This window comes from Camelus ferus, chromosome 1 (genome assembly GCF_009834535.1).
Source record: "Camelus ferus isolate YT-003-E chromosome 1, BCGSAC_Cfer_1.0, whole genome shotgun sequence".
NCBI classification, from domain to species: Eukaryota; Metazoa; Chordata; class Mammalia; order Artiodactyla; family Camelidae; genus Camelus; species Camelus ferus.
In genome coordinates, this window is record NC_045696.1 from 113,227,493 (window position 1) to 113,244,379 (window position 16,887).

General features: G+C 45.2%; 1 protein-coding gene across 1 annotated transcript in view; it reads left to right on the forward strand.

Annotated features, from left to right (window-relative positions):
* Positions 1 to 16,887, forward strand: part of THRB (thyroid hormone receptor beta) — a 381,609-nt gene that overhangs the window by 266,175 nt on the left and 98,547 nt on the right. Inside the window, 1 exon segment of the mRNA XM_032488494.1 lies at positions 10,362 to 10,425. Within this exon segment, the coding sequence (XP_032344385.1) occupies positions 10,404 to 10,425 (22 nt within the window). The 5' untranslated portion in view covers positions 10,362 to 10,403.

A 16,887-nucleotide genomic window follows, 5' to 3' on the forward strand; every position in this document is an offset into this window, starting at 1 on the left:
ATAAACACAGCAAGCGGTCCAGTCGATCCTTCCGGAGTTGGCCTCATAAAACTTGCTCTGGCTGGTTTCTCCTTGACTTTTCTATCACTACATTATGTGGCTAGAAATGGTTCCAAGTTTCACTTGGTATGACACTGAATTAGACGTGGTAGATCGTTTCAGATTCACAGAGGGCTGGACTGTTTGTTTTAAAGCCCACTGTGACCCTAAGAAGCCCACTCTTACTCCAGAGGACGCAGTCCTCGAAGCAGAAACAGGATTTTTCTCAGGCTGTGGCCCCAGATCCTCACCCGTGAGAATGGAAGAATGCTACCAAGTGCATCTTTCCTATTTAATCCATCCGTCCCTTCTGAGGTGGATGACCTGGTCCATCTGGGGATGTGACTTGACATCACCCATGTCATTCTGCTGACAAGTGGCAGGGTGCATGCTCCTTCCAAGCCCTGGTGACTTTGTCCGAGAAAGAGGACGAAGAGCAGGGATGAAGAAGATGAAGGAGCAATGATTTGGCACGGATATACGTTAAAGGGAAGAGTGAAAATGAGCCCAAGAGGAGATAGTTGAACCTGAACTAAAAGGGGCAGGTGGAATTATTGCTGGTGACTAGGTTCTTGTCTTGCTGCAGAAAGAATTCAGAGATGGGACGTGGAGGTTAAGAAAGTAAAGTGAGGATTTATTAAAGGATGGATAGTACACTCTTAAGGGGAGAGCAGGCAGGCTCAGGTGAGCGGCTGCCCTGAGTTTCTTTGGCAAGTTGGTTACATCGAGTGTAAAAATGAATGGGCATAATATTAATTGGGAGAGAAGGGCTTGGGTTCACATTCCCTGATTTTCATCCCAACTCCACCTTCCTGAAGGGAGGAGGGATTTTTGTCCTTATTTAGTTTGGATCAGAAGTGTCATGGCCTCGGTGCATGATGGGTACTTCTAATCTGCAAGGCTAATTTCATTGAAATGAGGGCATAATGAGCAAAAGGTTACATTCGGACACTGGAGATTCCTGTCTTTTCCCACCTTTCTTTGTCGGGCTCCAGAGCACTTGTCACACCAAAATGTGTGATCGCTTATCCACCCAGAGGTTCCCGCTTCTCTTTCTCTACCCAGGGACTCCTGTTGTTTACATGATGTATGGATTCCTGCATTTGGCCCTGTGCCCCTCCTTTTTACCCAATTTCTGCCATTTGGCCTGCATCCCCTTTTCTCTGCTCATATCTAGCTATCTGCCTCCTCTAACGGTGGGATATCTCTTATATGTGGAATCAAAATAAATGACACAAACAAATGTATTTACAAACCAGAAACAGACTCACAGACATAGAAACCAAACTATGGATACCAAAAGGGCAAGGAATGGAGGAAGGGATAAATTAAGAGTTTGGGATTAGCCAGTACATGCTATTATGTATAAAGTAGATAAACAACAAGAACCTACTGTATAGCAAAGGAAATTATATTAAATATCTCATAATAATGTATAATAGAAAAAATCTGAAATATATATATGTGTGTATGTATAACTGAATCAATTTGCTCTACACCCGAACTAACACAACATTGTAAATTAACTACACTTCAATTAAAAAAAAAAAAAAAGAACTAAAACCTTAGAGTAAAAATAAAAAGGGTGAGGTGGGATGGGCTGGAAGTAAAAAGCTAATCATTTTACCAAGAACCAAAAAATCAGCCACAGGTTCTGGTTGCATTGTCTCACTCCTGAAGGCAAAACACTTACAGTGACTGCCAAAAATCTGAAAAGGAAAAGTTTGCTGATACCTCTGATGTGAGGCCCCAGGCTCCCACCACGCCCAGCAGAGGCGTTCGGCCCCTGCCTTCCACTCTGACCGGTGGTCCACGGGGACTCACACCTGGGCCACAACACAGGGCAGAGCTACTACTACTTCTTCACATCTCTATTAACTAACGCACAGTCTTATGGTCCATTTTAACCAGCCCCATCTCTAGTCCAGCTGTGCTGGCTTTTAAATTTTTTTTCTCTTACTGATTTTTGATACTGTGCTCCTAAGTAGGGTTAGTTTTAGCAAGTGGAAAAGTTAGATCACAGTGTGGTATGACTTGAATACCCCTTGTCTCTGTTCTCTTCTACTTGGGTTCTCAAGTTATTTCTATCATCAGAAATTCAACCATTATATATTCACTTCATTGGATCCCAGATTTACTTTTAAGATGCAAAGACCTCACCGAAGGACACCTTGAGCTGAATTTGGGATGCTATAGAATTGGGTACAAATTCATCTGTGTACCTAATCTTCCTTGCTCTTCATAACAAATTTAAATAAACTTGAAAGGGAAAAAAATTCACAAAAGGTAAAATTCAGTCTGGGAAGGGGAGAATGGCAGAGAAGAGAGAAGCAATCCCATCTCCACTTGATCTTGGTGATGATGGGGTCTAGGGACATGGGCTTCTGTGCTATTATGATTCTTTTAAACCACCTCAGGGCATCTCAAGACTGAGACCAGACAATAGCTCCAATTCCCCACCCCTTACGGATGTCTGGGGCTGGCCATGAGATGAGCAGATCATAATAATGAAGGCATCTCCCAATACCGAATGTCGGTGTCCTGCTTGTAATTTTACAGAGCATTTTCAAATTCCTTGGTCCTCATCGTAGCTGAAGGATAGGGGATTGTGATTTCACATTGCAAACTCTCATGGCTCAGAGTTAAGAAACCCGCCCAAGATGTCCAGATGACTGAACTGAGACTCAAACCTGTCCAGACTGTCTCCCGACCCAGACGTCCGTCCTTTATACCTGGGGTTGAACTTGTTCTTACAAAGGACTCCCAAACGTCAGGGTCAAAGCTCTGATGAGAAGGGGTAGAAACAGACACTCCAGGAGGTAGAAGAGTGCTTTCAAAGCAGGGCAAAATGGAGACCTATGACCTCATTGCCCTCCCAGGTGGGTGCAGCCACTCGCCTCCACCCAGCTGTGTCTCCAGATGCACAGACAGGGCAGTGGCCTGGCCAACGTGGGGGCAAGGTGGGGCGAGGGCCCACCCCATAAACCCAAGCAATGCCCAGTGCCTCACAAATTTAGTAAAAAAAAAAAAAGAGTGCTTGTTATGTTAACACAACTTCAAGACACACCCCGAGCTACACCCTCCACTCACATCTCCACGACCTCTAACATCCTTCTATTTAGGAAGTCCGGGGTGTCCACGTGTGCTGGACGCCAGGTGAGACGGTGGGCCTGTCTGCCTCCGAGGTCCCGCCTGGTACTAACAGTCTCAGCCTGGAGCCTGTAGCAGCCCAGGGCTGGAGCATCTGACCTTGTAAACAGACACAAGAGATTTGCCTGTGAAAGTGGCCCCCACCTGCCCAACCCGGCACCCGCCATGGCTTTCCTGGGCTGCCTGTGAGCACCTGCTGACAAGGTAACAGATGACCCCTGTACATCTCACCATTCAGATGCTCTCGGACCCTTCCTCCTGAGAACCAGGGAGAAGAAGCCAGCTAGGACCACAAACGCCCTCCTCTGAAAAGGTAGACGTAGAGACACGAGGGGCATTCGAGTTTCATTTTAATTATGTGCAGATTGTCTAAACCATAACTCACTAGGTCTGCATGGAAAGATTTTCCATTGGGTAATTTTTACAGCTGTCCCTTCAATGTTGTAGTGTCTCGGGTGAAAAAGGAGACATGGAGAGATGAGGGGACAGAGGGCATGTGGTCCGGGCCAGGGCACTGGTGTTTGACAAGGTGGAGTTAGGACGGTTCTCTCTGACCCTAGTCTAGCTTTGTGACTTTGAACGCTAAGACAGGAGAGTAGCAACAACCCCATGCCAATAGGTGCCACCAGAGGGGTCATCCCCCCGAGAAGTCCCCCTTCTCACGGAGGCACTGTTATCTTTCTCAAATCACGTCACTCCATGAAGGACCTTCCATGGCTCCCCATTTCCCATGGGATGAAGTCCAAATTCTATAGCAAACCTCTCCAGACCCCCCACCATCCGGCCCCAAACTGCATTTGCAGCTTTACGCTCGGCCACCTCCTGCCCCTCCCCACCCCGAATCTCACCCCCTGGCCAGGATGCTGTGCCTTCTCCTCCTGTCATTTCATAAGCCACACGTCTCATCCCCTGCCTGGAAGGTACCTGGCTTGTTCTTCTAAGCCAAGTTCCAAGGTCACTACGGGTCCCCTCATACAGATGGAATTCTCCTCGATGCCTCTAAACACGCCTTTTCTCCCTCCTGTTCAGCTCTGCTGCCCATAGAGTTCAGGTTGGTTCTTCACCTAAGCTCCCCAAAGCCAGGCACCACGAACAGTTCATCTCGAATGAGCCAGAGCTTGGGTTGGTTTCTGATGGTGTGAACGGGGCAGCCCTGGACCAAACCCTTGGGTTAGTGGGTGCCTCTCCGGCCTCCAGCCTTGCTTCTCAGAAACCTTTCTCCTTCCGCCTACAAAAGGATCTGCTGCTTATAGGTGTAGTTCTCCTGGCCCCCTGCCAAGAACAGCTCTTGGTTCTCTCTTTCATTCTATTCAATAGATTATATTCACATCAGCTTATGTCTTTTCAATGAGCTTTTGCATTTTGACAGTGATCAAGGTCTGCAGCTGAAGCTTAAAGTGGCATCTGCAGATGGGTTGGGCGCATGCGATGTCTGTGGATCCCACAAGAGTATCTGCCCGATCACTTGCCTGGATCCTTCATTACACTCCCTGAGCAGACCACACCCCCAACTAGCTAAGATCCACTAAGCTAAAGCGATGAAGCTTCAGAGGAGAACTTTAAGGGGGCATAGTGGCCTGTCCCTGGAACTGTATCCCATGCATGGGCCCTGATTTGTTGCACAGTAAAGACATTGGTGCCCTAGAGACACTTCACATGCCCTGAGAACCAAAAGCAGCCCAAGGTAGGAAGGGTGTGTTCCTTTGTGTGTTTGCTCTGCATACCAGGCGTGCATCTTCTTTGACCTGAGGCAGAGCAGGGAGAGTCCCCAGTCCCTCAGCAGTCCCCAGCAGTGCCTCTCCACCCATCCTCCATCCACAGACACGCTGAAAGTCTCTTGCACGTGACAGGTATCTGCAGATCACTCTCAAACCTCCTTGTGACCCCTCCCTTTTTGTGGCCCCCCTCAACACTCCCATCATCCCAGACATTCTACATGGCACTCTCCCTTCAGTGTCACAGCCCAGGGTAGAATGGCCCGGCCACTGTCCATCTGCCCACACAGCCCACAGGGGGCTGCATGAACCCAATGTCTCCCAAAGTCCCTAGACCTATTGCTCTTTTTTTCCAAAACAAACAACTTTTTACTGAAGTCTAGTTGATTTACAATGTTGTATTAGTTTCAGGTGTACAGCAAAATGATTCAGTTATGTATTCATATATATATATTTCTTAAGAGTTCATAATAATGCCACTTCCTTTTCAGAGTACTCGAGAACAACTTTCCATCACTTGTATTTTTAAAACAGAAATGCATTTTATATGTTTGAGGAGTGAATGCCCACCTCCAAGGGGAATGCTTCGCCCAAGGGGCACGGATGGCATCGGGGAAGGACGGAGCGGGTGGAGCAAGTCTCCGCCCTGAGCTGTTGGTTCTCGGCACCACCTCTTGGCACACCGTCTATGCAGCTCGCATTTTCAGCTGCTCCCCGCCAACAGCCGCTGCCTTCCGGCCAGCTTGTAAAATGGATTGTAAATTCCTTGAGGGCCGAGAGCCTCTGGGCTGAATCGATTTGCAAACCCAGTGTTTTTCCCCGTGTTAAATACTCCAATCAACTTCATCACCGTGTCATTATTCTTCCTCCTAAATGTCATGAGAGTTGTTCCGCTGTCACCACCATTGAGTTCCAGCCCCCTTCATCTCCCTGCCTGACCTGCCACAGCTCCCCGACTGGGCTGCTTTCACTCCACAGCCACTACGAAGCTTTAAAAACTCAAATCGGATTGGATCACTTCCCTGCTTAAAACCTGCGTCATTCGAGGGAGTTGCCTAGTTTTTCTACACAAGGCTCGTTTCTTGTAGAGTGGTCCCTGGCCCTCAGGAGCACAAGAATGAGAATAAAGCATTCAGTCATTCCCCAGGGAGAGGCATATTGGAAAGAAGAGCCTTCGGATGCAGGGTCATCTCCACCGCGAAGCCTTCCCAGATTGCCCCAGGTGGAAATGACGTCTCCTTCCTGTGGCTCCCGGTCTGCTTGGAGGAGACTCTTCAGGTGAAACCTGCACACACTTTGCATTTTTTTTTTAGCGTGATTCTCTTCCTCTGTTAGATTGAAAGCCCCATGTGGGCAGGCCCAAGTGTTGTCTTTGGACAAAGCCTGGGACGGTGCCCAAAGAGACTAGGCCCTCCGTCAAGGGCTCTGGACTGACCAACCAAATCAACGAATGACTCACGTCAAAGGAATGTTCTGGGTTCAGTAACACTTTCCCAGGGGACGAAACTGAAGGCCACTCTCCCCTCAGCTGGTGCTCAAATGGTGAAACTGTTAAAGGACCCTCAGCTCTTCGGGGCCGGGATGCAGACTGTCACTGTGGGCTCTTCCCTGCCAGGAGCAGTGGGCCTGCGGCAACGCAGGACATGCAGGCTGTCTGTTGCCCTGCAGACAGCGGGACAGAGGGACAGCAGGACGGTGGGGCGGTCAGTCCTCCGCGAGCACAGCTCACGGCACCCTCAGCTCCTCCGCCGACCCGCTCCCCGCGCGCTCTCCCCAAAAGGGAAAACCTCAGCTTCCTTTCCTTTTAACCTGCTGAGACTTTGTTCCTCTTTGGACGCTGTGACCCTGCGGTGGCTCCAGCGAAGACCTTCTGTGCGTCCCTCCTCCGCACGCACACAGCACTGGCTGACACCCTGGCCCCGTGTCCCGGGTGACCCTAAAACAGCCCTGGGACACAGCGCCTCGGAGCACTTAACTATGGTTTAACACTCGAGAGCTCGTGGAAGGAAACCAGCACTAAATAATACGAAATACTAGGTAGAGCCCTGCCGGGACAGGAACGGGACGGCACTATAAACGCTGCGGGAACGGTAACAGCGTAGCACAGCGCAGTAACACTAAAGCGCTGCGGCGGTAGGAACAGGGGCGTACCGTTAATGCCACAGCAACGGTAGCAGCAGCGCACAGCGCGGCAAGGCTGAAGCACGGCGGTGACGGGGCTTCCCGGTTCACGCACGGCGCTGGCAGCGGCGTGGCGCGGCGTGGCAGCGCTGCGGTGCTGTGCGGCTGCAGCGGAAGCGGGCGGTACTGAATGTGGTGGTGGTAACGGTGTTTTTAAAGCCTTGAAAGATGTTCCTCCTGCCCCTGGATACTTTCTGCTTCACGCACTCTGCCCTTCTATGGTTCCCATGCCTGTTCTAAGTGAAATTTTGAAAATAAGGATATGTTTAAATGGTCGGTGTAGCAAGAACATAACTGGGGTTTTGTAGCTTCACCTTCAAGATGATAGAAAGGGTACAGAGCTCTTCCGGCACATTTGTGTTACTGTGTCTTCTTACTGGTGCTGTCAGTCGGGGTTCTTCGGTTGCAGGGGGTCGACAGCTGACTGGCCCCTCCTTTGCCGGACCCAGCAAAATCCACCGTTTTGCTCAGGGGGCGCTGAGGACGGCCAGAGGGGTCACAGCTGGGCCTCAGGGAGAACTAGAGGCAGGGCTTCGAGGCCACAGCACTCCCTCCTCTCCTCAAGTCCTCTGGGAGTGTCAGGGTCGCCTCTCCCTCACCCTCAGACAGGCTGTTTCCTTGTGGCTGAGAGAGACATGTTTGAGAGTTTTAGCTCCTGATAAATTCCGCCACCAGAGACAGAATAAATTACCTCCCCACCCTTTCTCTTCCTGCCTCCTTCTCTCTCTCCTCCCTTCTCCAAACATCCTGAAAAAGCATCATGTTAGCCCACCTCCGGTCTTGCCCAGTTTGGCCAAAGGTGGAGCACTGTGGTTGGCCCAGTTCGAGCCAAGTTCCTCATCCTCTCCAGAACATTCAGAAGGACGTAACAGCACCCACAGATTGGGGAGAGGGGGTTAATGGCGGCTTAGACTCCAAGAACGAGGGGTATGGATACTCCGTACCAGAGGTGTGATCTGAGCTCTCACCCTGGGGGTCTCAGAGCCTGGGCTTCTCACTCACAACCCAGCTGGACAGTCAGATGAGAATGGAGCTGTGTTGGTGACCCTTGAAATGTTCATTGGTAGCAAGAATGCATTTGCTAGTAGTTAATACTCCTCCTTTCTGCCAGATGCCAAGTCAGGCAGCTTATACCACGCCATGTCAACCTTCAGTAAATTGGGGGGGGGGGGGGGCGGGTAATTAGGTTTATTTATTTATTTTAATGGAGGTACTGGGGATTGAACACAGGACCTGGTGCATGCTAAGCACACACTACCACTGAGATATACCCTCCCCCGACCCTCAGTAATTTTATTTTTATTCACTTACTCAGCATGTATTTCTTGAGTGCCTATTTTGTATCTGACATTCTGCTCAACGTAGAAGAAAGAAAAATGACAAAGACATAGTCCCTGGCTCAAAGAGATTACAGTCTGGTGGGAAAGGCAGCCTTGTAAACATGTGATTTCTGCAGGTGTGACAAGAACTATGATCAAGGTATGAACTCAGTGCTGTAGGTCCCGATGTGGAGACACAGCAGGAATGGCCATATAGAAAATAGAATCTACATGCTTCCTCATCTCTAATCAATTACTTAGCATCAAGACATCTCCTCCCTCAAGTTGTGGTATATTTATACAATGGAATACTACTCAGCCATAAAAAAGAATAAAATAATGCCATTTGCAGCAACATGAACGGACCTGGAGACTGTCATTCTAAGTGAAGTAAGCCAGAAAGAGAAAGGAAAATGCCATATACTATCACTTATATGTGGGCTCCAAAAAAAAAAAAAAAAAAAAAAACAAGAAAACAAGAAAAAAAAAGACAGGCCACTAATGAGCTCATCTACAAAAGAAACAGACTTACAGGCATAGTAAACAATCTCATGGTTATCAGGAAAAGGGGGTGGGAAGGGATAAATTTGGGAGTGTGAGATTTGCAAATGTTAGCCACTATATATAAAAATAGATAAAAAACAAATTTCTTCTGTATAGCACAGGAAGCTATGCTCAATATCTTGTAATAACCACTAATGAAAAAAATGAAAATGATTATATGTATGTGTGTGTGTGTATATATATATATATATATATATATGTGTGTGTGTGTGTGTGTGTGTATAAACACATGACTGGAACGTTACACTGTACACCAGAAATTAACACATTGTAACTGACTATACAAGGACAAGCAAGGATCTAGATAGAAGATGCTAACACGTTTTTTTTTTTAAAAAAAGGTATTTCCTCCCTCACCCAATGGCTTATATGTGCACAGAAAACTATCGTTTACCCAGCACTTCCACTCACACCCTCTTTAAACCTCAGAAACGTCAGCCCTATGGAGTAGGTAAAGCAAGTCGTGTCTTCCGCATTTTGCACATGAAGAAATTGTGATCCCACAGGCAGTAGGTAACAGCACTGGCCCTGGAACCCATGCCTTGGGCTTCAGCACGATGCCTGAGTCACCACGCTGCCACTGTCCACCACTGGATACAGAGGCCCATCTAGAAAAAGAAACCTCATCCCAATCTGTCCCCAGCCATATGTGGAACGACTCCGACCCATGATCAGCAGCCATCTGGTTTATCTGTGTGTGTGTCTTTCAACACTCTGCCCTCCTCCGGGTGCCTCTGGTCACTGACCTGCACAGAGCCTCGGTCCTGGTACAAGGCCAAGTCCGTCTGCTACCCTTGGATCTCACTGATACAGCGATCAGGAGGAGCTGCTCAGCACGGACCAAGAAAAAGTCACAAATAAGATGAGAATACAGATTCCGTTCTCTAGAGCAGTGTGTCTAAGACTTCAACGTGCATGTGAATCACCTGTGGGTCTCGTCCAAGTGCAGATTTGATTGAGTAGGTTTGACGCAGGACCCTCATTTTCTATTTCTAGTAAGCTCCCAGTGATGCCAAAACCGCTGGCCCACAGACCATATTTTAATAAGCAAGGATCTGGATAGAAGATGCTAACACGTCTCAGCCACTTGAGATAAACAAGTCAGTGGACTGGTGCTTTCCTAAAAATCTTGGAATTGGAAAGTAGACATGTGATCTTGAATAAAATACTGTTATAAAGACAAAGATATAGAAGGAAATCTGAGATGAAAATTTGGAGTATTGTAAACTTACGTGTATCACACAGCCCACCTGGGCTTCAGTTTTCCCAGTTCTGAGTTGAAAGTAAGAAGTCACCTTGAGCTAATTAATGCGTGTGATGTTGTTTGGAACAAAATTTTATGGAAAATGCAGGTTATAACCCGCGGTATTTTTCTTGTCTTTTTTCTCTGTAGGAGATGTCAGTGAAAAAAAGGGTCCAGAATGATTACTAACCCATGACTCCCAACAGTATGACAGGTACCTGTTTTCTTTTCTTTTCTTTTCTTTGTGTACCTCCACTTTTGTCCCCTCCAAATAGAAACACAGGTTTCCTAAAAGACCAGCCTGAGAGAATCAGCAACAATTATTTCCAAACCAATGAGTGTTACTAAATGCAAGCATCTCCTGTGACGACAGCCCCACAAATGTGCTTCTAGGTTCTTCTGAAACCGTGAGATGCAACATCACGAGAAACATGACGGGAGGAAATGAGAATTCAGAGTGAAAGGCTAGTTTTCAGCCATCCTAAGGTCACTCCACACACACACACTCAGTACATTTACTCTTCACATTGATTCAGATCAATGTAATAAACGGCTCTATGTACTCAGTGACCCCCCGTCCAGGCATTGTCCAAGGTGGGCTGTTTATTCCATTCAGCAGTAGCGTCAGAATGGAATATGATTAGAGCATGTAAGGTAAAGTGAGCTAGAAACTCTTAGCAGGGGACAGAGGAGAGACAGAATGACCCCCAAGGAACCTAAGGTCGCCATAGCACAAATCCTTTTTGTAACACGCAGAGTAAGTGTTGCAAACTCACAGGCCCCCAGGAACCAGGCAGAGAACACCAATGCCTGAAACAAAACAGGAGAACCAGGTTCTCTCAGAAGAGAAATCACACCTCCACTCCAGGCAATCACCAACAAGCAGGGAGGGAACCCAGTATGTCCAGAGATTTCAAATTTTTAAATGAAGCTGGAAATCCAGAATTTTGAATGAAGTATCCCCACTTCTAAACGCAAGCAATTAATATATAAAAAGATCAGAGACTCATGGGCCAGTCCAAATACGTCTGCTGTCTGGAATCAACCATGAATTAGCAGTTTACAACCTCTGCTTTGGTTACCACGGCAGCAGGGCAGGTACCCATAGACTTCAGCCTTGTGCAAGTTTACAAGCCTTATATAATGACCATAATGTTACATCACCCAGCATCACTGCCCTGCCTCTACACCCATCTACACTTGAGTTCCTGATGCAGCTAAAAGACAAAGCACCTAGGCAAACCAGAACAATTCACACCCTTAAGAAGTGAATCAGCCTCGGAATCACATCTCATCTTATTTCTTAGTAACAGGCACCAAAACACACTGACTCCCATTTCTGTTCCACTGCCAACTCGGCCACCGTAGCCTGAAAAGCCGTGGACTACACATGACAAATAGACTTGGCTGTGTCTCAGTAAAACTTTATTTACCAAACAGTTCATAACCCTTTGCCTATTTTCCCTTTGGATTATTATTATTGATTTCTAGGAACTCTTTTTAGGAAGCTTGGTCTTTTTTTATATATATGGTAAATATTTTCTCTTAGTTTGTCATTTGCCTTTTGATTTAGCTTATAGTATAACTTGCCATGATTTTATTGTCAGATTCTTTTTTTTTTTTTTTTTTGGTTATTGTTTGCTCTTTGATTTTGTTTTGGTAGTCAAATTTACCCATCTTTTCTTCATGGCTTCTGGATTTCAGGTCAGTTAAAAAAGACCTCTCTTACTCTAAGGCCTTTCCTACTCTGTTTTCTTCTGTTACTTTTGTAGGTATGTGCTTTAAAAAAAAAATCCAGCTTTAGTGGGGTATAATTTATAAAATTCATCCATTTTAAGTGCACAATGCATGGTGTTTGGCTAATTTATAGAGTTGTGCAACCGTTAGCACAATCCAGTTTTAGAACATTTCCAGCTTTGACCCAAGGACTGTAGTTGGCCAAGCCCTGTTCTAGAGTCCCAGATAGTCCAGACCATGTTATTGTGAAGCAGAAACCCCAGGCCGAGGCAGCTCATCTCCAGGACCGAGCTAGGAATCCGAGCTAACTCTAGGACGGTTCTGGACGAAGCCAGCTGTCAGCCAGTCTGTGGGTGCGGGATGTAATCCCTGCAGCCCAGGCTGGAACCAGCTGCCTCCCCGTGGAGGAGGGAGTTCTGGCTTCCCAGTGTTTGCTTCAGAGCATAGAAACTAACGGTCCTATTTTCAAAAGAAATCTACTCAAAACACACATATGCTCAGTATATGTTAATGGGCTCAGCTGAGAAAATCATTACTTTAGACTTCCTTGTTTGTAGATGAAATAAAACAGTGTCCTTTTCTCTCTATTTTTTGCTATGGTCTCAGGCTGCATGTTATTTTAAGAACCCTAACAGGAGACCATGATAAAGCTGTAAGTCATCAGAAGTGCTTGCTTGCTTTGGGAGCATAATTTAAAGGGCAAATATGCATATTTTCTTCTCTGAAATACATAATAGGTAATATTACTGTTAGGCAATACAGGAAATCAATTAACCTTTATGAAAAGAAAACTCATTTTTCAATGAACAGGAGTAAGAACATTGAATCTGTTTTGCAAAAACCGAGCAGACCCGTATTTTCAGATAAAAAAGCCTTCAGCCATGCTCTTATTAAATTTATAAATTCTGCATTAACTCAAATGGAGAATCGTTTATTTTCTGGGGCTTTTTCATATCAGCTACAGTGGAGTCAGGTCTTGCTAAAATGTTCTCATTGCTTTGCCCCCACCTAATTTGAAATTCAGGCTGTGTGAAGTCACTCATTGAATATACTGATTCTTGTGGGGAGGACAGAGCTCAGTGGTAGGGAACATGCTTAGCATGCACAAAGTCCTCGGTTCGATCCCCAGTACCTCCATTAAAAATAAATCAGTAAATAAACCTAATTACCTCCCCTCTCCAAAAAAGAAAAGAAAATACTGATTCTTGCAGGAAAGGAAGAAGATGCCTTAATGCAGTATTTTATTGGTCTGGAATTGAGCACTGCTTCCTAGGAGGGGTTCTGCTAGCATTTATGTCATTATAATGAGCTCCAGTCTGCATAAAATCATGATTCACAGCATAGGAGAGTTTGTGCTAAGATAGAACGCCTACAATTCTAAATACCAAAGTTAGAGGCTTTTAGCCTTGTTCGAAAAAGGAACTAAGACCTCAGACTCCTATAAATGTGCCTGAAGAGGTAGAAGCAAGGTTCTGTTATGTCTGCCCTGACCTGGCTCTCGGGAGTGAGGGTGTGACATAGAGTCACACTGTTACGAATCCACAGGCCTCACTCAGCTGTGTGACCTGCGCCTCTTCTGTGCGACCCAGTCGTTCATCTCACCTCCCGGCTGTGACCTTTGCCCTCTCCTTTTTCTCTCTCAAGGCATTATATTGAGTATGTCCCAGGGGCCTGGGAGGAGTGTCTGCAGGAAGTGACAGGTGCTTTCAGTAGTTGTCCCAGTGTTTTCTCTGTGCGATCTTCATATTGTTTGCTTGCTTGTTTTTTCTTTTTGTTTTTGCAAAGAGAATAAAAAGCAAATCTGTGTTGTTGGTAGGAGGGCTCGAAGGGGAGGGTTCCTCACCCTCCCCAACATCTTGTAAGGGTGGGAGGGTGGGAGCCACAGAAAAGGCAGGAGATGAGGGCTCACACCCGACCCTGTACAATGTAGAAGAATCCAATATAGATACTTTGTATAAAAGCCACTTGTCCTCATTTGTGGAGCCTGGTGAAAATTCACATTTCTCGCTACTCCTGAGGTTGAAATGCTTTTGCATGTTTATTTGCCACTTTTATGTCTTCATCCATAACTTACCTGTTCGTATGCATTGTCCAGATGCCTGTTATGGGTTTTATATTTTTCTCATTATTTGTAGAAGCAATTTATTACATATTAAGGATAATAACCAATCAAGGCACCTAATCTCTCTCAAGCTTGAATTCCTCATTTGCTAAGTGAGAAACTGAGACTAGTTCATCTCCACTTCTCCCTCCACTTTAAAGATTAGGTTATATTTCAAATTTGAATATTTATAAATCACATTTTCATAAAGTAGGGTCATGGGTACATTAATGGTTGGATGTAAAGAAAAAGGACACCCTGGAGAGAGGTTTTCTGTGTTTTAAGACTATCTTAATGTACAGATTTTTCAAAGTCAAGCAAAACATCCGAGTGGGGAAAGCTAATATTTTATTGTAAAGTCCATGTCAATTGGCAGAAGACCTAAAAAAAAATTTTTTTTAAGAATGCAAGGACTAAATAAACTACCCTTTGATGAGTTTTTTAGAAAGTAATATGTCATTTTAAATCTCAAAAAAAAAAAATTAAAAAATGAAGCCCATGTCATTGTCAACGGTGGCCCTTAGGTGTCCTTGAAGCTTCTCAGCTGCTCCTCGTGGCCACTTCATTCCGTCAGAGACAGGACCACAGTTGTGATCCTGTCTTACACCCTGTGCAGACCAGGTCCTCACAAGGCCAGAGGTTGTTAACAGCAGGATAATGACACCACTCAGAGACAACAGATGTTCACCAGTGTGCATGTTGTTAACGTTTCCCATCATAAACGCTCTTCTAAAATAGGATTCTGTTCACAGCCACTTAATAACCTCCCCAACAGTGATACGGTCCCTGAGGGCCAAGCTTTTAAAATAATATTATTATAAATAATGTTCTAATGAGCCACCATGTACATAATCTGGCACCTCTCTGATTATTTCCTCAGGATAAGTTCTACTAAGTGAAAAAAAAAATTTAATAAAAACTGGGTGAAAGGTACTGAACATCTTTAAAAACCTTCTCTGTTATCAAATTGTAACCAGATTACTGGACCAATCAGCAGTGCAGTGTCCATGTAATCATATACCCTCTGACTTTGGAGTTTGGGGTAGTTTGTTTATTTCTGAGAAAGGCAATTCATTAGGCAAAGTTTTATCACAGGTTTTATCAGCGTTTTCCAAAACTTTACATATTTATCATTGATAATAAATTTGACTCCACACTCACAGGTGTGCACACACGGTTGGCTGCTTAAATGTCTTCTCTTGCAATTTACCTGTTAGTTAACTTTTCTATTGCTCTACTTGTCTTTTCCTTATAATCTGTATATTAAGGATTTAATTCATTGTCTATTATAAATGCTACGAATATTTTTCCCACTTTAGTATACGTCTCTCCTTTTTGTTTGTGGCGGTATCTGACCTTTTTAAGATTTTTCTTCTTCGGAACTAACTCCATACTCAAAGAAAGTTGGTGAGATGAGTTCAGAGAATCCTCAGATACTCTTTACCCAAAGTCCTCAAATGTTAACATTTTTATCATGTTTGCTTAATTTTTCCCCCTGGCTCTTTCTGTCTCTGTGGTATATAATTTTGACTTTGAACCATTTACAGATAAACTGTGAACATGACCTACGGCATTTCTGACATACAGAAATGTTTAGTGTCGATGTAGTGAGCTCTACTGGGTGTCATTTTATGATTCCTGTCTTTGTTTCCAAGCTGAGAAATGTCTTCTGGTGACACTGGGGGACAGGGCTCTGCAGGTCCCAGGGATCAGCTAGTATTTCTATTCCAACACATCTTTCTTTTCTTTTATACTTAGACACAGGGGTGACTGGTGAAGGTCAAAGGTTGTCTCAACATACACCCTTTATGCACCAACCACGCTCCCTTAGAGGGCAACGAGGGAAGCCCCACAGGGCTGGCCGTCCTCCTGTGCCTCCTGAGAAAGGCAGGACAGCCACACCCAGGTCTGTGGATGGGCCACCCTGGCAAGGGACGTGCCCCAGAAGCCAGATGCACTTCTGCTTCCTTCCCCACGTTGCTCCAGGAACCAGGAGCTCGGCGTCACTTTGCACACTTGTAGCATCATTACTCTGAAAGGACATCTGGAGGCTTATTTCACGTTATTCCCGGTTCCTGTTTCCCCAGTTGTGGCCAAAAATAAGATGTGGCTTCGGATTCCACAGAGCCCTCTTTATACATAACAATGTTGCCACAAATAGTTTTGGAGGAAGAAAAATACCAGCTTGCCCAAATAGCTAGCTCTACCATTGGTGGAGCCAATTACAAAAGGGAACTTTGCCTTCATTTCTTGGGTGTTTAACCACACAAAGCAATGTGGCCCCTTTGCCTCCTCCTCAGCATTTCAAAAAGAAACAAAAATCTCACTGCAGGTAAGCTAGAAAAGAAACACCAGTCTCCCCCAAAATGCCCTGAGGGCAAGAGGGAGGCATACAAATCACACAGATTTTTTGTTTTTGTTTTTGTTTTTTACTGACATGTAGTTGATTTACAATGTTAGTTTCAGGTGTACAGCAAAGCAATTCAGTTATATGTATATATACTTTTTTTTTCAGATTCTTTTCCATTTCCACAAAAAATTGAATACAGTTCCCTGTGTTAGGCAGTAGGTCCTTGTTGTTTACCTCTTTTATATATAATAATGTGTGTATCTGTTAATCCCAAACTCCTGATTGATCTCTCCCCTGCCCTTTTCCCTTTGGGAATCGTAGTTTGGTTTCTATGTCCGTGAATCTCCATTTCTCCAAAGAAGACATCCAGGTGGCCAACAGGCACATGAAAAAATGCTTAATATTGCTGATTATTAGAGAAACACAAATCAAAACTACAATGAGGTATCAGCTTACACCAGTCAGAATGGCCATATTAAGTCTACAAA